General features: G+C 28.5%; 5 protein-coding genes across 7 annotated transcripts; 2 read left to right on the top strand and 3 right to left on the bottom strand.

Moving 5' to 3' along the window:
• Positions 1-243: 243 nt before the first annotated feature.
• On the top strand, positions 244-4,459 carry LOC124421885 (E3 ubiquitin-protein ligase UHRF1-like). Its single transcript, XM_046957573.1, has 8 exons — positions 244-770; positions 1,106-1,725; positions 1,814-2,165; positions 2,247-2,429; positions 2,519-2,675; positions 2,765-2,963; positions 3,089-3,502; positions 3,578-4,459. Exons 1-8 carry the CDS (start codon positions 687-689, stop codon positions 3,795-3,797), a joined length of 2,229 nt encoding a protein of 742 aa, XP_046813529.1. The 5' UTR covers positions 244-686; the 3' UTR covers positions 3,798-4,459.
• Positions 4,460-4,582: 123 nt separating this feature from the next.
• Positions 4,583-5,658, bottom strand: LOC124421886 (protein CutA homolog). The gene is made up of 6 exons (XM_046957574.1): positions 5,443-5,658; positions 5,285-5,344; positions 5,141-5,186; positions 5,009-5,058; positions 4,902-4,944; positions 4,583-4,764 (listed from the first exon to the last, which is right to left on the bottom strand). The coding sequence occupies exons 1-6, from the start codon at positions 5,595-5,597 to the stop codon at positions 4,678-4,680; spliced, it is 441 nt and encodes a 146-aa protein (XP_046813530.1). The 5' UTR covers positions 5,598-5,658; the 3' UTR covers positions 4,583-4,677.
• Positions 5,659-6,342: 684 nt separating this feature from the next.
• On the bottom strand, positions 6,343-16,441 carry LOC124433063 (adenylate kinase isoenzyme 5). 2 transcript variants are annotated; one of them, XM_046982604.1, is made up of 11 exons: positions 15,298-16,441; positions 11,836-12,003; positions 11,649-11,759; positions 11,359-11,501; positions 10,706-10,888; positions 10,491-10,613; positions 10,242-10,404; positions 9,875-10,143; positions 9,633-9,797; positions 9,202-9,520; positions 6,343-9,031 (listed from the first exon to the last, which is right to left on the bottom strand). In XM_046982604.1, exons 1-11 carry the CDS (start codon positions 15,350-15,352, stop codon positions 8,721-8,723), a joined length of 2,010 nt encoding a protein of 669 aa, XP_046838560.1. In that variant the 5' UTR covers positions 15,353-16,441; the 3' UTR covers positions 6,343-8,720. The 2 variants fall into 2 exon arrangements, with proteins under 2 accessions (XP_046838560.1, XP_046838561.1); XM_046982605.1 differs by having other exon boundaries at positions 8,886-9,031; positions 9,254-9,520.
• A 1,312-nt stretch (positions 16,442-17,753) lies between these two features.
• On the bottom strand, positions 17,754-21,222 carry LOC124433065 (E3 ubiquitin-protein ligase MARCHF2-like). 2 transcript variants are annotated; one of them, XM_046982608.1, is made up of 4 exons: positions 20,742-21,222; positions 20,212-20,375; positions 19,900-20,126; positions 17,754-19,736 (listed from the first exon to the last, which is right to left on the bottom strand). In XM_046982608.1, exons 1-4 carry the CDS (start codon positions 20,920-20,922, stop codon positions 19,514-19,516), a joined length of 795 nt encoding a protein of 264 aa, XP_046838564.1. In that variant the 5' UTR covers positions 20,923-21,222; the 3' UTR covers positions 17,754-19,513. The 2 variants fall into 2 exon arrangements, with proteins under 2 accessions (XP_046838564.1, XP_046838563.1); XM_046982607.1 differs by having other exon boundaries at positions 20,212-20,378.
• A 217-nt stretch (positions 21,223-21,439) lies between these two features.
• Positions 21,440-24,570, top strand: LOC124433064 (general transcription factor 3C polypeptide 5). The gene is made up of 7 exons (XM_046982606.1): positions 21,440-22,040; positions 22,116-22,292; positions 22,365-22,920; positions 23,081-23,656; positions 23,744-23,952; positions 24,040-24,223; positions 24,313-24,570. Exons 1-7 carry the CDS (start codon positions 21,897-21,899, stop codon positions 24,468-24,470), a joined length of 2,004 nt encoding a protein of 667 aa, XP_046838562.1. The 5' UTR covers positions 21,440-21,896; the 3' UTR covers positions 24,471-24,570.
• The last annotated feature ends 65 nt before the right edge of the window (positions 24,571-24,635 follow it).

Genomic DNA, 24,635 nt, shown 5'->3' on the forward strand with positions numbered 1-24,635 from the left:
TCATTTACTTTTTAATATTTCAATAAATATAATAACATATTTTTAATGTGCTAAGAAATATTCTTAAAAATTGTATATTTTAAAATTTAACGAGTCGATATTGTTCTATTTCTATATATTTACATTATGAGAATGTGATCACGCGTGCGCATTAACGTTTCTCAGGCTATTAATTTAATTCCTTAATATGACACATATATATTTATATACAAGTGTAGTTAGTTAAAATGTAAGCATATGAGCGTTATATGATATACAATAAATAAATATCCTTATACAATCTTAGAGTTTCTATCAAAATTGTATGAATTCATATTTTGGATAATTTAAGTTATATAGCTTGTGTTTACTTGAATATTCTCAAACTGCTTTAATTTTCATTATATTTTGTGATGAAAATGCACCTTTTCTCTACCAATGCTAACGTAATTTTATCACGTGATTTTCCCACCATGCATTACAACGAAGATTTCCCGCCAAATCTAGTTGTATCGGACGCCAACAAGTGGTGGTCTTGCTGACAGTTGTGATCCATCGAGTTGTGATCATTGTCCTGCTTGTAAGAGTAGAGTGTATCTCATTGGAGTTAAAATACGTGAAAATTGATCTCTTAAATATACCTGTTTAGACAAGCAAATTAAAATAATAGTTATATCGTGTACAATTTTAAAGTTAAGTTTATCAAAATGTATGTAAAAGTAAGAACAATGGATGGTAAACAGGAAGCAATATTAACAATTTCTAAATTAACTGAAGTTGAAGATTTTAAGGTATGATTTTTCAAGTTATTACAATAAATGAAAATATTTTAATAATTTTATGAATATTTTGAATTTAATAATTTTATGTTCCAAAATGCAGTCTTAAGAAAATTCTTATCACTTATATTAGCTTTTTTATATGAAACTATTATTAGCAATAATTTATATTTCTTTCGATCTTGTATTAAATCTTCAACAATTTGTTTATATTATTATAAGCTACTATTATATTGTAGCTTGCTTTATATATTAATTTTTTAATATATACACATATATAATAGATTATACAATTAAAAGCATAATTATATGTAAAAGTAATTTTTTTCATTATTTTATATTTTTAGCGTGAAATAGAAAAGGAATTATCAATAGAAGTTGATATGCAACGACTGTTCTTCCGTGGTAAACAATTAGAAAATGGTTATAAATTACATGATTATAGTATTAATTTAAATGATGTTATACAATTAATGGTAAAAGTTAAACTAGATAATATAGATAATAAAGAAAAAAATAATAAAGATAATGAAGATAGTATTAATAAAAGCAATAATAATAAAGTCAAAGAAAATACTGAAGTAGAAGTTATTGAAGAAGCAAATTTGGAAGAAGCAGAAAGTTTATATTATAAAACTGGAGATGCTGTTGATTGTCTTGATCAAATACATGGAGCTTGGTTTGAAGCAATTATAAAGAAAATATTTAAGCAAGACGAAAAGATTATTTATAATATGCAATGGGAATTTGATAATCATGCACCTGCATTTAATGTACCTGAAGGATCTATTAGACCTCGTGCTAGAAAACTTATACCTATTGAGGATTTGCGAATAGGTCAAAAAGTAATGGTAAATCATAATGTTGACGACCCCAAAGAGGTAGGGCTTTGGTATGATTTTACAATAAAAAAAATTGAAAAGAAAAGAAAATTACAAGAATTAACTGGAACTTTATATATTGGCAGGTGATTTTTTAATTATTTTTATTTATGAATTGTATCTCTCTAATATATTTAGATATTTATATTAATACATGTATTTTCATATGTATAGAGATAATCAACTTGAAGGTCATAAAATAAATCCTAAAGATGGAGTATATAATATAGAACCTCCAAAACTTTTATCCGAAAGAACATCAAAGGAAGAGAACTATACAAGTAATGGTACACGAAGACGTGTTGCAGCTTCTTGCACTAAATGTATGGATGATCCTAATCAAGAATGTAAAGAATGTGGATGCAGAGTTTGCGGTGGTAAAGAAGATGAACATAATCTACTGCTTTGCGATGAATGTAATTTTGCATATCATTTACGTTGTTTAAATCCACCTTTAATATCAATCCCAGAAGAGGATTATTGGTATTGTCCTGAATGTAAAAATGATGAAAATGAAATTGTTAAAGTGGGTGATTATTCTTTTATATATAAATTTATTTTAAAAATAAAACAATATTTTTATGTAACAATATTTAATGTATTCAAGGCAGGGGATAAATTGAAACAGTCCAAGAAGAAAACTAATACTAATGAAAGTAGTATAAAAAGAGATTGGGGAAAAGGAATGGCTTGTGTAGGTAGAACAAAAGAATGTAGTATAGTTCCACCAAATCATCGAGGTCCTATACCAGGTGTAGAAGTTGGTACATGTTGGATATACAGAGTACAGGTTCATATATATATATATGTATATATATATATACACATACATGTGTAAGTGTTCGTGCATACTACAATGTTCTAATCTTTTTACTAAAGGTTTCTGAAGTTGGTGTACACAGGCCACATATAGCTGGAATACATGGTCGTGAAACTGATTGTGCATACTCAATTGTCTTATCTGGAGGTTACGAAGACGATATTGATAATGGAGATGAATTTATGTACACTGGTTCTGGAGGCAGGGATTTATCTGGTATAAAAATGTTCTATATATTTTATTGTATATATTTGATGATTTATACGTATATATGTATTTTCTATTATTTTCTATAATGATTACAGGAAATAAGAGGACTGCTGGACAAAGTTGTGATCAAACATTAACAAGGATGAATAAAGCTTTAGCAGTAAATTGTAATGCTAAACTTGATCCAGTAAATGGAGCCACAGCTGAGGATTGGAGAGGTGGAATCCCTGTAAGAGTCGTACGCAATTTTAAACTTGCAAAACATAGCAAATATGCACCAAAAGAAGGTAACAGGTATGTATGATATAAAATCTACCTTTTTCCTTACTTATATTTTTAGATATACTAATACATGAATATTAAATATATAAATTATTTATATGAATGTTAATATTGTACATTTATTATTTTGAGAATAGATATGATGGCATATATAAGGTAGTCAAATATTACCCAGATACGGGTAAAAGTGGTTTCCGTGTATGGAGGTACTTATTACGCAGGGATGATCCTGCTCCTGCTCCATGGACTCGAGAAGGTCAAGCAAGAATAAATGCACTCGGTTTAAAACCATTATATCCTGATGGTTATTTAGAAGCAATGAAAAAGAATCACCCAAATAAAAAACGTGTTATTGAATTGGAAGATGAAGAATTACTTAGTTCTAAAGAGATTGTACAAATCAGGAAGAAACAGAAACGTGAAATTTATATATTGGACAGTAAACTTATAAAATGCATAGATGAAGATACTGCTAATGCAAAAATTTGGGGTGAATGTCGTTTAGCTTTACCAAATGGAAAGGCCGCTTTTCTACAACGAGTTTCAGAAAGGTTTGCAATATAAGTCTTGGTAAAAGTTAAAACAGTTATTTAAATACATGATAAAAATACATGTTTTCTTTACAGATTTACTTGTGTTTGTTGTTTAGAAGTCGTTAATAATCCTGTAACTACACCTTGTGCTCATAATATTTGTCTTACTTGTCTAAAACGAAGTTTTTCATCTGGAGTTCACAATTGTCCTTCATGTCGTCATAATATGGAGAAGGATTATAAAATGGATATTAATGAGTCTCTTGCTTTAGCATTGTTAATGCTTTACCCAGGTTACAATGTTGGCAGATAGCATCATGAGTATAAAAAATATAATAGAGGCACAGATACAAATAATTAAATTTATTGCTTTTATATACCATAGAATATAATGTATCATATGGATCCAAAGCAAAGTCTTATTTGAAGAGATATTAGGACAAAATAATTATTATATTATTAGGAGAATTGGTTACACATTACTAAGGTAGTTATGTTAAAAGTATAATTACACATGCTGCAAAGTATAAAAAGATTTTGACAAAGCAAACATTTTTATAATTATTTTCAAAATATGATCAATTATATATTTGGCATCACACAATCATTATAAAGGTCATTGATTTAATTCAAAATCACTTCTTGTAGAATAATTATTGAATTAACTTCATTAAATATAAATTACTTAAAAATATGTGTGTGCCTTATAGAATTAAAAAAGAACTATTTAGTATAACAATAAAATGGGATATTAGAAAAGTTTTATTTATGATTTATTTCTAATACCATTTAATTAAATGATTGATAGTGAAATTACTTTAAAACGAATTTACATTTATATTATTTATAAGATAATTGTCATTAATGTAAGAAGGTAATCAATTGATATTATGGCTGTTTGTTTTTGTTATATCAATATCTTCTGTTTGGGATAAGCATATTCATATAGTGGATAATATGATTATCATCAATAGTGATCAAATAGTCCTAACAATGTTTTATTATAATATAAAATATTTAACAATCAAACTTAGATTGTTATATATTGTAGGAATCATTCCATATTAAAATATTCTTTATTGTATTACATTATTTTTATAATAATAATTTTATTTATTTATATATTTATCATATTTCTTATAATTTCATATATAATAATATTATATTATTTTATTATTAAATAGATAAAATGATTAAATATTGTCTTTTTCTTTTCGTTTATCCATAGGAGGTACTACTTCACTGATCCACTTTAGATATTGTTCATTACCATTTTGTATCTGAATTAAATTTTTAATTTATATGATGTATTAATAAATCCTCGTTTTATTTTACAAAAATGTAAAATAATAGAATATATATTTATGTAAAGTAAAATAGACAATAAATAAAATAAAATTAAATAAATCTTACTTACAGGCAAGGTAATTACTTCACATACTTTATAAGGATGATGACTTCTAAATAAAAGAAAGATTATTTTTTTTTTCTGATGCTACATTATGTGTTATATTATTAACTTACTTAACATATTCTGTCAAAGCATCCACTGTATCTGTCCTTGTTTTTACCATCTATATAATAATTAGATAAACATGACATATTATTCTTGTCGTATAACTTTTTTATATAGATAACCATTATTATTAATCTTACCAATAAAAGTTCAGAATCCTCATTTATTTCATTTTCCCATTCATACCTATACATAATTAATCAATAAACATTTAATAAATAATTTTCTTAGATAGAAAATATTCTAATGTGTGTAAATAGATATTCTATTTTATGAATGCTTACACCGAAGTAATTTGAGGAATAATATTCACACAAGCAGCCAGTTTATTCTTTACCAATCCACTGCAGATATAGAAAAAAAAAAAAGATTTTGTTGTTTTATTATAATTATTCATAGGATAAATATAAAATTAGTTTCAAATTTAATAGAACTATCTTACTGTGCCAATTGTTTAGCTACTGCATTATCAGGAACGGTGATATAAGCAACAGAATGTATTTCCGTAAAATTACTCATTATTCGTGTACCATAAACATAAAAGTTTCTTAAAAAACCAAATATCATCAGCAATGCCAACGCAGATTTACCGGCCATTCGGACTGCTTTCACAAATAATTTTAGTACAGGTGATCAGAGGTTATTAAATACAACATAGAAAAAAATTGACGAAAAAAGATCTAATTGGTTAATATTAAATAATGCGCCATTTTTAACCAATAGAATTGAGAATCTCGACAACCAATGAAAGCGTAGGAAGAGAGTACAAGAAATTACCCGACATGACATAAACAATTTGAATTATTACAGTATAAAAATGATAATAAACTAAATGATAATAAACTAGAATAATTTATTGACTAGTGTATCGACGACGAATACATTAAAATAGTTTATTGACTAATTTTATCGAATTTATCAATGTCAAATAATCCTACTCGCGTACGTAGTGGAACCATGTTACACTTTCTTGTTCCCTCGTTTCTTTCATTCGTTTTGTGATTCCCACAATGACCATATTTTATACTTTTTGTGTCTATGAATTTACTATAGAACTTGATTTTTTTTATTATAGAATCATTATTTTTATTGTACTTTAGAAATGAAAAAATGAGAAATATTTACGACTCTATATAGATAAATCTTTATTTTCTAAATGAGACTTGATTTATTAGTATTTGTTAAAAATTACGTCTCGACTTATCCTTGGTGTGAACTATTATAAAACTAGAGGTGATGAACAGCCTTAAGTATGAAATATCAAGGATAATATAATTTAATTTATAAAATATCATTTGGATTAAGACCTATTCAGAAGTGAGAAAAAAAGATCTAATATATGGCGGTGTTCGTACGTACATGTTTATTGCATGCTAATGAATAAGTACATTCAACATTCAACTAAATACAATTTTTTTTCTACTTGTCCAAAATATTAATTATATGATCTGTATGCTATTAGCAAATATTAAAAAGATTTTTCCTTAGTACATGGATTATATAAGTTCATTAGGTAGATGTAAAAATATTCATGTAAAAATACATAAAAGGAGAAAAATAATGGACCGTAAAAGATAGATACATTTGCAAATATTTTAACTATATATAATATATATAAACTTGTACATAATATGTTTAGACTCGTTCATAATATGTATAGGCTCGTACATAATTTGCTCTTACATAATTTGTATAAACTTATACATAATATGTGTTTTTATCTAATTTATGTATAAACTTATACATAATATGTATTAACTCATACATAATATATATAGACTCGTACATGACATAATTATTTATCATTTCATTAATACTGTCTCGCATATACAAGGATATTCATTTTTTCTTAAAATTTTTTTTTTAACTCATCATTAATATAGTATTAATTTGCAATATATATTCGCGATATATTGAAATATTCTTTATCATAGACGAATATCATATATCATAATATTAACAAATACAAAAATTAAAATGAACTTATGATCTGATTTTAGCGCCAATTTGAAAAAGATGTTTTTTGTACCTTATTCATAATCTCTCATTCGTTTAAATTACTTTCTCATTATTACTCATCGTTATAAATCATTATTGCTCGAAACACCGTTTGTGTATAAATGTCGATTATAGAAATCCGCCTGCGGATACGAATTATATGATAAATCGAATCGACACTTTGAGAGATTTATTACATTCGTATAGAAGATCGTTTATTCTTATTGTTAGTTTATCGTTTTATTATTTATTATTTATTATTTATTATTATTATTATTATTATTATTATTATTATTATTATTATTATTATTATTATTATTATTATTATTATTATTTCTATATACAGCCGTAATATGATTCATTTGAAAAGTTGAAAAATTATTATTCGGAAATTCGATTCATATAGTCATTCATTAATACATAGGCTTTCTGAGGTATATAAAAAATAATGTTGATCTTCGTTTATCAGAAATTCATATAAGTAGTCGGCATCGATAAGTTAACATTTTGTAAAACGTGTGTGTGTATATGTGTGTGTGTATGTATGTATATATGTATGTATGTATGTATGTATGTATGTATATAGATATGTAAATCGATCATTGAAAATAGAATTCTTTTATTTTTTTATCGATTTGTTTATATATTTCATAATTTGATTAATATTTTATGATATATCTACGCATTCATTCTTATCTAATGTATATTCATTAATTTTTTTTCTATTTATTTTTTTTTTATTTTTTTCTTTTCCTGCTTTCTTCTTTTTTTTTTTTAAACAAATTATGTACTTTTGTATACGAGTATTAATTTGACACACTTGGGGATACCAGTCGCGCGTGTCTTTTACGAAAAAATAATACCTATGTAATATGCAATTATATTTAGAGATCTATTATTGTACCTTCGCATAGTTAACTGAACCTTACGACCATATTAAAAAGAAAGTCGTAAATAGTTCATTATATATATTTTTAATATATCAATATATTTATCATTAATATATCAATTTTCCTTTTATGATGTGTATTATTATAATCATTATAACTGGCTTATGGTTCTTTCATTATTTTTATCACGAATAATCGCGCTAAGATATGAAGATTATTTGACTGTTTAACCGTTATCGATTGACGAAAATATTTTCATAAAAAGTGCGGTACGAATATAAGTATACGAGATAATATTAATAAATATATGGAGTTATTTCATTTAAAGTGCATAGAAAAATCGCATAATGATAATCTATAAAAAGATAGTTAAATCATATTATGAGATTATAAGATTTAATGCCATTATGTAAAATTAGAAATAATTAATATTGTATGTAAATATATATTTTTTTTCATTTATTGCAACATAAATGAGACTATGACGATTTTTAAATATAATTAATCATGCAAGAATTGTTAATATAGATATTTTTCTTTTTTCTCTGAGGATTTATCTTCATTTAAATCTTATTTACAGATTATCAGTGCGTATAAAAAGCCATGTACTAATGCATTTCACAGCATCATTTTACCTATAAAATTTTATTATAAGGCACGTATACGATAGGATTTTAATTCTCAATAATTTCTTTGCGATTTTATGCGAGTATCGGATATATATATATATATATATATATATATATATATATATATATATATATATATATATATATAGATTTATCTATTACGTCAGAAATTAGGTGATATTCTTTGCGTATTCTTCGTAACGTTATATGTGAAGATTTTCTTGGTATCCTTCCACCTCGTTGTACATTTTTCTCAAGGGATCTTTCGTATTGTTAGATAAATAATTCTGTATACTCGGCGCTACCTTATTATTACCAGGAATTATTCCGTTCGCCAAGTGCGCCACACCATTTTGTAACATATGCGTCGTTCCATTGGTTATTCCATTTTGTCGGATCCCATCATTTTGTCGGATCCCACCATTTTGTCGGATCCCACCATTTTGTTGGATCCTACCATTTTGATTCATCCTTTTTGCATTGTTGAGCACACCATTCGTCATGTTGGTGACACCTAAGAAAGTATAATATTTAACGTAAACAACAAGTTAAATATACTTATATGTACATGTTTATGTATGTGTATATTCGTTGTCCTTCATTTTTACTAAGTTAGAAAATCTTTTTATAATTATAGCAAACTTATGAAAAGTCTCATCTCGACAGAGAACACTGTAATCTGACCTTGAACTACGACGCCATTTAAGTTTTCCACTTTATCTATCGTCTTGCTCACTTGATCAGATACACCGTTGTTAATCATATGCCTAGCGAAACCATTCGCTATATTATGACTACGTCTCTGCTCTTCTGTTTCCTGGGTCCCATTGTTGTCATCGGAGATTGGTAAGTTTGGGTCTATATCGTCACCATTTTCTTGCGTCTTTGGCGATTCTGGTCCACGTGGATTATCCTCCTCTTTTCGTCGAACACGTCGCGTCAGTTGAAACAAAGCTTGCGAGAAATCCTCTTTTACACTTGGCACGTCTGTGTCACCGTCGATCTAATCAATGAAAAAAAAAAAAAAAGAAAAAGAAAAAGAAGAATATCTCTGTTAAAAATATTATCATATTGAATTATTATCACATTGGATATTATTAGATTATTGCACATACGATTACTAATCGGTTCTCATTATCCAGTGTTTTTAACATCGGTAATGACATTTCTCGAAAGAGTTCTAATCTTTTTCTGAAAGCTGATACACTGTCATCTAATCTCCCTTTACCAAGTTGAAGCTTCGAACAATCCAATAATACTAACGGCGGTTCCTGCCCAAACTGAAATAAATCATTTCAACGGTGAATTATTTAACTAGTAGAATAAAATAATTAATAAATTTTATGAAGAATTTTACTTTGTTCTCGAATTCTTGAACTTGATTCAAATCTCTTGGATATCCATCAATGATTATACCATCTGTGTCACGATTCAAAAGAACTTGTTGTTCGACCAATGGCATCACAATATCTTGGGATACCATTTCACCAGCTACTATTGCCTCGCTAACAGTCGTATTCGTTGATGCCATTCCTCTTAACAATCCACCGATACTCACATGAACCCATCCTGGCATATTTTGAATAGCATGACTGCACAGTACGGCTTTATTGCTACCTGGTCCACCTTTGGTTTTTTTCAAAAAATGAAAAAAAAATTTATTGAGGTATTAACAAAGATTATATGTTTTGTTTAAATAAAATCGATCCATTAGATATTCTTACCTATTACCCATATAAAAGCTGGTAATCCTTTCCGAGGTTTCACCGCGGTTTTAGATGCTTTCGTATTTGTTTCAATAGGTGGCTCAGTCATTTCGACTACAACCATATGATCTTTTGGCGTTGGTGTTCTAGAAATTGCTTCTTCTCTCCTTTCTACCTTTACCTTTTTAAATTGCAAATTTATGTAACTAATATACTTCTCGATATATTTCATATTTGTTCATTTATTTCTAATATTTGTACACTTACTTCTGCCTCTAATGATTGGGCCATTTTCTTTTCTTCCTCATCTGTAGTCGGTAATCCTAAAATTTTCATAACAGCTTCTCGGAAATCAATGAAAACTTCATTGGGATTTCGTTCTCCGTTTACCTTCAAATCATGAAAGAAAAAGAAAAAAGAAAATCGAATTTTTTGATTTTATCGAAAATAATCAGATTGATTTATCCTATTTATCTTCCTACCTCATATAACATTCCACTTTGATCGAAGTATTCCACAACAGGCATAACATTTCTATAGAAATTATGTAATTCCATCCTTGCTAATCCAATAATTACGTGACCGAGCTGAGCTCCAAAATCGATTTGTCTTTCGAGGACTTCCTGTCTCCATGACACGAGGATCACACCATTGACGATTTTTATCTGTGAATATTATTATCTTGCTGATATAATAATTCGTAAGGAGTATTACGACGAAAGAAAATGTAAATGAACTTTTGTAACGAACGAAAGAACTTTTTTAACAAAATAAAGAAACTATGAGAAAAGAAGTTTTTATAATATAAAGTGATTTATCATTTTAAGTAGTACTTGTTGAGCTCGACTTTCAAACAAGTGTTAGGTTCTCACTTAAATGGCAATTAGTTTACTATAGAATAGTTCATTGATCACTAACACAAGTTCTTATTTGAATATATTACAGTGGTTTACAGTAGAACCATAAGTTGAGTCAATAGGTCAATATGTAAGGAAAGTTATAGAATAAATATTGCTATCGACATGTAGATACTCGTTAAGCTAGAGTTAAATTATTCTTTAATAAATTACTCTTAAGTTATTCTTTTCTATCTATTATCTTTTTAGATCATTGACAAAAAGAGAGGACACTTCACCTTTTCGGCGTATTCGACTACGTCCCGCATATTTCGGGGATATCCACTGACGAGAAAAACTTTGGCCTCTGGAGACATTTTCATTTCAAGCATGAGAACTTCCGATACGGTTTTACTGCTGAGTTGACCGAAATCTTGCATATCTGTGATGTGAAAAGATTTAAAGAAGAAAGAAAAACGAATTAGAAATAGACAACTAACTTTGAATAAAAATTTACAACAGAATGCTTGTTTGAAATGTTCATTAAAAAATCTTAATCATTTATTTCTAATCGGTAAATTTCATTCACCGTTTCCAAGTGCATATTGTTGAAGGAGATCCATCATGTTGATATGTGTTATGCCTTTCCTCTCTTGCATTAGATTATCGCAGTGTGTCACCTTACCACTACCTGGACCGCCTGATAAACAAACGATCGATCTTTTTTATCGATACGTTGTTTAAATGCAAAATGATAAATAATTCGCGAAACTAACCGAGCACAAAAATGACCGGAACCTTCGGCATTTCGAACTTAACAGGACCCACGTTTTGCTTCGTGAAACGTCCATCAGGCGGGGTCGCCAATAAACCAGTTTCTCCTCGCCATCTTCCTGTACTTCGAGCATCGGGATCCTCGAACACCTGCGATCCATTTTGTTGCTCTGGAAAATCATCGCCACCCAACGATGATAAATCGTAGAATAATTTTTATTTTTAACATTGATTTGCATTTTTCTATATATGTATATGCAATATTTCAATTCTTTCATAGACGACTTTTTCAAAAAGTTATTTTTTATGTAGAAATAGACTCGTAACAGAGAAATATATATAGATATTATTATTAAAATAATTTTTATTTTTATTCTTATTTTATGAATGTATTTTTTGTCGAAACTGAAATGTTCATATACATAGATAATATCATATATGAACGAAGCATTAAAAATGTAATAAACAAATTTTTTATATTATCGTCTTGGTTATCGTTTATATGTATATATGTGGTATACAAAAGAATAAATATTGAAAAGAAAAAGTGATAGTTTAATTAAATAATAAATTAACAATGAAACTGATCTACCTAATGAAATATGAAATGGCTTACATGTTTTTTTTCGTTTTTATCGGTAAATTAAGCGGGTAAACATATGATTGAATGCGTCATATGCGTGAATGATCGATATTAAACATTGTATGACGTATTAAAACTTCAAGGTAACGTGCATCCTTTTCAAGGATATCAAGAACGATAACAAAAATATGATAGAATCTTCTATCCATTGAAAAATTTTTTTTTACAAAAAGTTATATAAATTTTTTAATATTCCCTGTTAAATGAATAAAAAATTTTTTAAGTTAATACATTATTGTGTTGTAACAAAGTTTTTGAAATGTACAATGTAACTCGTGCCCCCATAAAATATTGAAAACAACTATTTACATTGTATCCATTAATTCATATACGAAATTATTTTATTCATAAATAAAGGAAATCGATTTTTATGTGAACTTTTGAACTTTTCTATGAAAAGTAATTTTATTTTCTATATAATTCATTTCATCAATCTTTTCGTGAGAATATATGCAATAATTGTTGATTTTTATATAGGTCTATAAAAAAAAAATTGAAATTAACAACCTATTATAATATGTTGTTATTAATGATTGCAAGCTTTTCATAAATGTGATCTTTGAAAATTACTAAATAAATTACTAATATTTATTATTTGCCAGTCGATAGAAAGTATAGGACGGGCCAAATCTACTTAGGCGATTACAAAAAATTTATTACTTTCTTTTTGGAGACTTTTTAGGGTAAATTGTAAAAAAATTCCTAGGCTTGTAATTTTTCCAATCTGGAAAAAATTAGTCTGAAAAATCTCAAGATCGATTTTTAATAAATTTGATTTTAAGTGATCGATTTTTAACATTAGTTAGAAAAATTGTTTTGATCTTATCTAGGAACTTTGGTCCATCCTTTATGAGTTTATTCGATATCTACAATTTCGTTCGTAAATCAAGAGAAAAAAAATAAAAAAAAAAAAAAAAAAACAAAAAAATAAAAGGAATGTAGTATAAAATATTTGGTGTGAGGAATCACGTGACAGACTTTCTTTATTGATATCGATATGTTTCATCTTTAATATCGTTATCGGAAGATCCGACATTGAATAGACGATCGGATTCTTTACGTTAGATGTTATTACCCTCGTATCATATTTTATGTATATGGCAATAACGATTTATAGTTGTAACGTGTACCTACTATCTTTCACACTATAGTGGTCATAGATAATTTTCCTAGAAGTATAGAAAATTCAATACTTACAACTGCACAACTCTTGTCTATTTAATTTGTTTTTGTGTGATATCTTTTTTTTTATTTTTTAATTTGTAATTTTTTTTTATTTTATCTTAATTAATAATAGTTTAATATGGATAATTTTTATTAAGACATAAATGAACGATCTTTTATTAATAACAAATTCATGTTATTAATTTTATTATAATTATGATATTTTATGATATGATCATAATGATATAAAAAATAATAACAATAAAGACATATTATGATATCGTTATGATATACCTAATCATTATAATAATTTCTCACTTTAATTCAATGTTTTAAGAAATATTACGTAAATATATTAAGAATAGAAAAGCACATAAGGAAATTGAAATATCTAACGTCATCGTCTTCCTTAATAAATCATGGTTAGAATATTGATTAATTTATGTGACTTGTTACTCTTTCCTTAGGTCATACGAATCTAGAAAGCTGAACAACAATTTAGATTAAGATCGATGATTGATTAATTTTTTTTCAAGTCGTTGACTCGATCGCCTTAATGAAATTTTTTTGCTTGATTGTTCTCTATCTCTGTCTCTCTTCTCTCTCAATTTCTATCTCTCTATTTTTATGTCACAAGTATGTTTTATTAGAAAATGTTTAGGTATTTTCTTTACGATCGTAAGAAGGTCTGTTTTCTTTGATATATAATATAACCTTGACACACGATATTTTCTATCATTTTAAAAGATATTAACAATTAATTAGGATAATATTAATTAGATTATAAATTTGATTATTTCGATATTGATAATCGTGAAAGTCGAGTTCTCAGTGAATTTTATATCTCAATTTTTGTCTGGCATACATGGATATGTTTGTGTTTACCAGTTGCGACAATGTTTTAATGAGAAGTGTCGTGGAGGGAAGTTACTCGGCCAGTTGCAATATTGATTCCTTTAGGTGACTCATACCTGTGGAACTTTCTCTTCATCGTATAACTGTCTTAGAAAATAAAATGAAGAATGTACAATTTGTGATATTGAAAATGATAAAAAAGAATAAAGAAAAAGAAAAAAATAGCGGAGAGCAAAGATTCGATTTTATGTGAATAATGGGATCTTCGAGATAGATCATTTTGTTCGAAGATGCTGACATATTTGAAGTAATTTTCAGGCAGAACGTTTTTTTATTTTTTTTTGTTTAAATGAATTTTAATCGAGAATGTATCAAATGAATCATTTCAGTATAAATTATCATTTTGATGAAAAAATAAAAAGAAAAAGAAAAAAAAAGAAATGGATGTGTATTCACATTAGTGAAATTAAAAATATGTATATAGGGAATAAAAAGTCGAAGGTTAGACTCTTGTTGATACGTGGTGAGCGTTCATAAAATAAAAATGTAACGTCAAGTACAACTATGTGGGTCACACATTGTGTTGCATCTTTTATTTCCAATATGCAGCTTCCTGTTTCCTTGAGAAAAAAACGCGAGATAATAGCAAATTTGAAAACATATATACTGGTCGATGAAAAATAATCGATGAAAGAGTTGCTGTAAAATGTAAATACTTTGGAAAAATATATTTTTTTTAGATGTTTTGTAAACAAGTTGATAAGATAAAAACGATTGAAATGTAGGTTGTGATAATACTGACCAGTGTCCAGGCAGATGCCCATAGTAGGTCGTTCGACTAATCCTTCCACGGCCATTTACTCACATGCTTGCAGCACACGCGATCACTCTCCGTTAATAAATACTCCTAACACGTGGAGATTTCTTTAAAAAAATCGAAACACTCTGAACGTTCACGAATCTCACGGATTTCACATTAGAAATAATCAAAGTCATCAGGTTCCTTTGAAGGAAAAGCAGTTGGTACAACCCTTTCAACTTTGTTCACTACTTTTTCTTAATTATTTCTAGGACATTTCTTTGTCTTTTTTTTCGATAACATTAGAATAATTATCCAAAAATAAAAAGAAAATGACACATTTCCTTGGATTAACCGTGAAATTTAATTTTCCCACCAACGAACAAACGTCCGTAAGAAGGTGGCGTTTCTATTCGTAAATTTCCTCTACCCTTTGAGTCGATTTGACGAAGTTTCTTCAGTAAACTTCTCAGGATGTAACTTAAGATCAGTGCCATCCACATGTAGTAGATTTCGAAAGAAATTTCCTTTAAAGTCGAAATAAATTCATCGTATCTTTCACGATTGATCTTCGTCGTGGATCACTAATTTAAAAATAGTGATTAAACTAACTTTCTCTTGATCTCGATCGATGACACTCTTCAAACACGTAATATAATATAAGAAGGGATGGATAAATGAAGAAAGATAGAAATCTTTTAGACGTTTTTTGCTAAAAAAAAAGCTTAATCAGCTCGATTTTACGTCACGTTCTTCCACTGGGTATAAGTAGAAATTGTGTATGTGTTATCCGTGACCCTGAACGTCAGTTGTGCTTTAAAAGAATGTTTTCAATGATATACTTTGATCTTAGAAAAGATCTATATGGATCGTGGAACAGAGGCTGAGAAATATTTAACGTTCTCCTTGGTGTCCGAGCTTCGAGTATGACCGAGAGGAAATTACCACACACACTAGAGCTTTTTTCTCAACGAGTACTGTGACGATACCATAATAAGACTTTACATCGGTACAAATAGAGGTCGTCGTAAACCACTTTGCATCGTAGTCATGGACACCGCGCAAGCGCTTGTAAGCTCTCTCATCGTATTCACCCTACCCTTTTGTAGGGTACATATGTGTACATGCATACATACGTACTCTATATATGCTTACGTTAATGGACGGAGCTTTCGGAGTGTTTGTATGTATTTGAGCATCCCCATTCTAAACGTATGTCTCTCTCTTGGTCTTTTTTCTTTCTTTCTCTGTCTCTATGTCTATGTATGTATACGTGTATATATATGTATATTTATTTCTCAGTATAGTTAGGCATGCGTGAGTGTACAAGTTCAATGTCAAGTTCTCCCTGCTGTCGGCATGCGACTATTCTGGAACAAAGCTTACTGCGAAAGTCTAGAGATCTATTATAACTGTCTAGGTATTTAATTGAAATTGTTAATGAGATCTTGTTCTTGACTTTTTTTTTCTTTCCGTGATTATTATACGTATCTACATTCATACATATGACTGAATGACGTGAGAATATTAATTATGATACTATTAATGCATAAGGATTTTAATAAGATATTTGTAGATCACTTTTATTCCTTAAAAGAAATGAAATTCTATGAATTTCCTTTTACATTTCGATTATTGTATTTCAATTTTTTCATTTGTTCTTTCTATACATTTAGTTTTATAAATATTATACGAAGAATGGGGCCAAGGTAAATTTGTTTTGTTTGATAAATTTTGAATTTATTGAAATCGATGATTATACGTTAACAGAGTCTAACTCACGTATCTATGTTAATTATCTATGTTATGATTACCTATCTAAAGACAATTTAACCCACTTTATTGAGTTACAGTTTAGAAAAATGATTGCTGAATATAAGACAAATTAATATGTCTTGTGTAATAATTTGAAGGTTGGATATATGTATACATAGAATTAAAGTTAGCCTTGAGGAAATAATCTTAGAATTCTTTATCCTTGTGCTTTAATGTTTTGATGATTATGGAAGCTTTCGTCAATGAAACTTTTGTTCGAGAGACAAGAAAAAAGAAATTAAAAGACGACATATATTTACAAAAGAGTAAAGTAAATTTATTAAAGAGTAAAATATATTTATTTTTTAATATTTATTTATTAATATTTATTTCCTTTCTGATTCGACGGGAAGAATGAATTTCTAATCGAACATGATCAATATTTCGGTAATGTCCAATGTATTTTTTTTAGAAAAAAACAGTAAAGTAAATTCTTTTTTTTCTTTAATTTTGTTCCTCATTTGATGAGAAAAATGAATTTCTAATAAGACATGACCGATATTTCGATGATGTCCGATGAATTAAATGACTCCAGAATTTAGAATGCAAATCGTACACATTCGAGATAATCCATTCGTTTCAAATAATATTAGAATGTACACGATCGTTTAGTAATGATTTGATAATGATGGATTTCACAGTAATTTGTTGAATTATTATTATTCGTAATGGTATATCTCAAAATATTAAATGATATGATGTCATACGACTTCGATTATCCTTTTGTATGTTTTCTACATCGAATAACAAAGAAGGAGCATGAAGACACCCTTTATTAGAACGGATAAAATATTCAATAATGGATAACGTACCTTGAAACATTTAGCGGTTCGGTATCGATTGTTCGTAAGGATATCGAAAGCTATTTATGAATATATGAATATATATATATATATTTTAGATCTTCAAAAGAAATTTCTTTCATCATTTGATATGACCAAATAATAAAGCATATATATGGAATTTTAATGAATTCGTTCATCGTGAATCGATTCAAAGTAAATGTTTAAAAAATTTGTCGAAGTAATCAGAGTACAGATATAACTATATATATGGTAAGGGCATATAACAACCGATGGTCGCCATATTCTATTAACATATATTGACGATTCTTAAGAAGCTGATGACCTTAATAATGACCCTGATAAATGCTAACTTTCTCGATTCTTAGCCGATGGATGGGATACCAATGGCGCTGACAATGATAACCACGTATATCGGCGGAATGTCTCTAAGGTTAAATTATTTAAAACTGTAATTCGCCTACAGCTGTCTTTGTCCCATATATCTATGCATAATTCTTACTTGACGAGCTAAGTCGACAGTAACGTTGTTCTCAATGACGCTATTTCTTTTTATTCATCATTACGAATTCTTTTTTAATAGGTAAAAGGCTGATTGGTTTATCAGATATATTACTGGTACCTCATTATCTATATAATAATTCATTTTAAATTGTTTAGAAATCATATAGCTGATAACAAATATCTAATTTCTCTCTCTGTTTTTAAGATATCTCTTTTTAGTTTTTATATAACAATTGACATCTTCATTGTTAAGAGATACGCAATGCATTTGTTAATATTCTGTATGTAAAAAATTCGTAGAAAGAAGAAAAATTTTTTTTTAATCGATCAAACTATTATAGATCAACTATTATGAATCATGTTAAACATAAGACCGATTCGTAATGCGTACTAAAAAGCGTAATCATTTACTAGAAATGAAAGAAAGTTCTGTGATTATATCCAACAAGTATTGCGAATTGTTAAAAAGGTCAAAGATGAAACAAAAAATTTATTAACCCGTCCTCGGTATCATGACTATATGTAATTTCCATGAAAATATTTCGTGGTGTATGGTTAGGTTTGTAAAAATTATAGATCGTTTCAATAGAAAAATATACAAATATTTTTTTGTTATGCTATAAGATATTACTGGTATACTGTTTAATAAAGAAATCTTATTTTTTAAATAAATATAAAGAAAAACAGCAATAATTAAAATCAATAGTTAAGAAATTTTCGCTTTATAAGAAAACCATTTTGTTTACACGATCAGGTACTGACAATTCTAAGATTTTCATCAACCAATAATTATATTAACACGATTTTTCTATATTCAAATAAAAAAATCTTTTTACTTTCTAAATCGGCGTGATCCTTAGTGAAAGATAATAGTGTATTCATTCTTAAGAATAAAAAAAGAATCACAGTTCGATAAAAATAGTTTCTTCATAAAATATTTCATATCGTGGAAGAGTTCTCACATTTTTTGCGACTTCTGTAGTCTTTCCTTACTATATTTGCGAATATACATATGCTCTTTCTCTTCTTACTTTTTCTTTTTTTTTTTTTTTTTTTATATGACAATATAATACGATGATAAAATTTCACTAAAACGCTTAAACGAATGTCATCTGCTGTTGTATATTGTAAAAAGAATCATCGTTGTCTCCGAAAGTGGTGAGAAAGCATGTGAAAGGATTGTTATTAGATCTATCGTTATTTCTATCATTACTGGTTATCCAATAAGCTTTTATATGAGCCGTTTGCGATTTATGTTTCACGATCAGCTTCACATCAAGATTTCGTTTACGCCACTGTATCAACGATATACAATGAAACCTGCAATTATATACAATGTTTATTGCACGTAACAATGCAATATTTATAATTATACAATATAATATAATTATGCATAGCAATGTTTATAATTATTTACAATGTTAATTATATAGAAACAATGTAGAATATTTTAAGCGAGGTTCATTTAATTACTTGAATTTACCTTATAGTAATGATCAGCCATAAAAAGAATGTAATGACAAGCATACAACAAAGTATAGCGAGACCAATACCCTCCCAAAAACCGAGTCGTGTGTATGCATTCGCACCGATTCCACACAAATAAGTAGCCACTACACATAGAGGCGTAAGTACTATTAAACAGATTACATCGCCTGTGATTCCTTGTGGTCCATAAGCACTTTTACTCCTCCACCATTGGCAACATGACTAAACAATTTTTACATGGTCATTAATAAAATTTTCATCGATTAAAGTTATTTTATCTTTCTAAATATATCGATGTAAGAATTACCTGACATAAAGGTTTCTTCTTCTTCTCGATCACAAAAGCATACTTGCAGATTTCACAGTGATCGGTGTTTGACGAGGATAACCATTTTTCTAAACAACTCGCGTGTATCAAACCTAAACTACCGGTACAATCGCATGGATCTATTAATTCCTCGATACTGTCGTCTGCTTGATAACAAAAGGTTCTGGTTTTTTTTTTATGCGGATATTTAATATTGTTGATATATATTATTCATTAAAAAATAAAAAGAAAGAAAGAGATTAAAAAATTCGATTACATTTGTCAAGTTAGACATATCGTGAATATAATAATCTATAAATGATTACTGCTATATCAAAAACTTTTTCATCGAGACGATGAAGATAAGATTACATTACTCATTAAGTGGACAAATTATAAGTAGTCTCATATAGATCCTTTATGCCGATATACACGTTTATCATAAGGAAATGATCTCAAGACAAATTAAAAATAAATAAATAAGTAAGTAAATAAATAAATAAGTAATAATAATAAGAAAAAAACAATACCTTCGTGACAAATTCGACAATAAACAATAGAATGGCAACTTTGTTTATCCGGCGTCATGTTAGGTCGGTAGAAAGGCGACAAAGTTGTCGATGAGACGATCGTTCTCGGCTGGTCCGTCGCTCCGACGGCGACGGACGACGTAGTTATTGTTGGTGCGTTGCTTCGTTTGGATTCCATCATATACGTATACTTTAGAACCGTTCGTTATCACGTCTATTATCATAAAATTATCGCGGGAAATGGCAACACGTTCGAGACGCAGGATGTTGCCGAATACTTTCCGCGTTTACCACGTAAAAGCAGTCGTATTTCGAAATACCGCTTTCCCTTTAACGTCTAATTATTTAGTAGCTTCTTACTTTGCCATACCTTTAACGACACACAGTTATCCTTGACATTGACGACAATGACAGGATGTTTTGTTCCGTTTGGACTAATAAACGTTTGGACTTTTAATATCGCGATGGAATTCTAACATTTCTTTTAAGGCATTATGTCAATAAAAATTATTATATTATTATACTACGTATATATTTTCATTATAATCAGAATTTCTACTATTTTTTTTAACGAAAGTCTTCTTTTATAAGTGAGAAAGATTCCTGTTAAAAAAAGTCGCGGTTTAAACTTAGTCCAATATGGCGTCTATGCCAGAAGAGTTCATTAACCGCGAAGACCGATAATGGTCTAGACGACAGTTACTATAGGGACTAAGTTGAGAGAATTCTGAGAAATCATGTATATAATTATTTAAGAGACACATGCATAAGAGTAATGAGAGACGTGATTCGTTCACGTTATATATGTGACCAATCTGATAAGAATACATACAGAATTGTTTGATAACAATTAAGAACAGGATTAAAAATCGATAGATCGTTAATAATACGATAGATTACTTAATATTTATATACATATCAGGATTTTATTTATTTATATTTAATTATTTACATAGAATAATATTTACAATGTTGGTTAATAATTTGAAAGGTATTCTTTGGTATTCCTCATACTGCGGAAAATGTAACCTCCTGCGCATTATCGTATACGTCTTTACGAAAGAGGCAACTTAACCTTAAAATCGTGCATTCAGTGAATTCTCGGTCAAGTGTTTATCGTTTTTGATTTTTTATTATTTATCATTATATGATATCATGAATAGTCCGGATGTGATTAGTGAGGATGAATTATTAGAAAATGATGATGAAAAAGATTTGGATTTTGATATTCGAAATTACGTAGACGAAATCAACAACGAGGACTCCTACGATGAACTCTTGGATAATCAGGATAATAATGTAAATACTTTGTAGATACTCTTTATGAATATTGTTTTATTTTAATTATTAATTTACAAAATATATTTTACACAGAAAGAAAATGACAATCAAGGTGGAAATGAAGAACAAGAAGAAAGTGAATGCGTTGGTCCTGTCTTACCAGAGGGGCATAGGTTTGATAGAAAATTTATATGTATAAAATATCCAGGAAATGTAATTAATCCAGATAAAGCTATCAGAACATTAGGTGGCATCAATGCAATTTCCACGGTATATATATTTTATTTAAATTGATATTTCAATTTTTGTGCGATAGTTCGTTAATAATTCCATTTTTGATAGGCGGTAGATACTCCCAACAGACGTCTAGAATTGCGATTCAGACCTGACGATGGGTATAGTAAACCAACATGTGGTGATAGACATTCTAAAACAGCATTTCTATTGAGAGTCAGAGTAAAAAAGAATAGGGTTAACAAAGTACAAGAAAATGTGCAGAGATCTGAGGCAAATATAAATGTGGAATCTATTAAAAATGAATTTAGGAATGTGTCTTTGAATGACGATAGTCTGAAGAATAAAGGCAACCAAAGTGACATCCAAAATCATGGGGACTTAAAAAAAGATAATATTGTAATAGATCTAGTTGAAAAAATACAAAACTGTAATGTATCAACAAAGAGCAATCCTGAAAGTTCTAGTAAAGTATCTTCCAGTGAAATTGGTAAAAAAATATCTGATACATCAACAGATACTGTCAAGAATTTGGTTAAAGGCAAAAAAAATATTGCACCAACTTTTGATCGTAATAAATATGAGGATCTTTCACAAGACGAACAGTATGAATTACCAAAATTAAAAATATTAGGAAGGATTGATACAGAATTTCAGTTTACTAGTATGTATTTTTACTAGTATGTACTTACTAGTATAAATTTATCAAGATATATAGAACTGCATTTTTATCTATATAGTTCATTCTAATATATACTAAAGATTCATCTTTAATTTTTATTTTATATTATTTAAAGTTTACTTGTACAAATTTTTATTTTTAGATTTGTGTGATTTTCAATATTTGACCATGACAAAAAGTAAAAAAAATCCAAAAGTATTGGAATGTATATATGATAAAATATATCCTACGGGAATTCCATCTTATTCATGGTTAAAAAATGAAGTGCCTTATTTCTTACCACCAGCTGCGTTCAGCAGAGTGGACAGTGTACAACAATATGTACCGAAAACTGAAACTAGTTCGCTACCAGAAAATATAATTGGGAAAAATAAAAAACGCAGAGCAGGTTTTGCCAATTTTATTTGCTTTACGACTCAGGGTGTACCTACCAAAGCACCGGATGGTATTGAGACTGCTATGAAAGTGAAATTTCTACAAAATACGCATTTGGAAAAAATTCGTCAGATGTTCGAGGAACGACCGATTTGGTCTAAAAATGCTATAATGTATAACACAAAATTTACAGGAGAACAATTAAAAATATTGTTACCTTCAGTAGCATATTACTTTATGACAGGTCCTTGGAGAATTATGTGGGTTCGTTTGGGTTATGATCCTCGAAAAGATATTTCAGCTAGAAAATATCAAACTTTGGATTACAGACTGAAAGCCATGCGTAAAGATTTTTTCTTTTCTTATCTTTTGTAATTTGCAGTTACACTATTAATTCTGCAAGTTTACATATCTTTTATATTTTATATAGGTGGATTGGGATCTACAGTAAAATGTAAAAGAAATTATTCAGAGTATACATTACCATATAAATCTGCTCCAGCAGCTAAATCAAAAACCACTATACTTACGCCAAACTTAAGTATGGAGCCAAATCAAACAAAGCAAACTGAAATGAATGAAAATATGTATGTTTATAGAGAAGGAATGGTCCCTCCTTCGAGACAGATGTTTTATCAGGTTTTTATTGTTTTAGATTTATATAAAATTATTATTGGAAAGATAATAGATTTGTAATAGAGAAATTTTCTTTTTTTTTTTTTTTAGTATTGTGATATTCTTGTGGACGAAGTACAACAAATGTTGGCAAAACTTCCTGATCCAATGCCTGGTACAAGGTGTCACGAGAAAAGGGGATGGTTACCAAGTGGTTTCGATGTTCAATGCAGAGAAATAATTAATAAACAAGTTCGAGCTGTTCTTAGAAAAAAAATGAATATACCGGAGGATCGTGAGTAATTCTTTTTGATTTCTTTTTTTTTCCGCAAGAAATACTACAATTCAAAAATTTATTTCTTACGTACGACATTTATTTTTTAGATCCTACAACACTTCCGCGAAAACGAAAATGGGGAGCGGGTCATAGAAAAAATAGACTTAAGAAAAAGAAAACAAAGACAAATGCTGAACCATCTACTTCTAAAACACGTTTAAACACTTGTTCAGAATCGAGTGACGGTAGAGAGAATGTTAGTTAGAATAAATCAAATGTATAATAAACTAGTAATTTCTTTTGATACTATTGTTGTGTACATACTCTTACAAATGAAATGATAAATAAAAAAACATGAAAAATAAGATGGACATTATTCCGTCTTTTTCTCTATAAAACAGCAACGAGACACGAAAGGTCAAAACACAAT

This window comes from Vespa crabro, chromosome 2 (genome assembly GCF_910589235.1).
Source record: "Vespa crabro chromosome 2, iyVesCrab1.2, whole genome shotgun sequence".
NCBI classification, from domain to species: domain Eukaryota; kingdom Metazoa; phylum Arthropoda; class Insecta; order Hymenoptera; family Vespidae; genus Vespa; species Vespa crabro.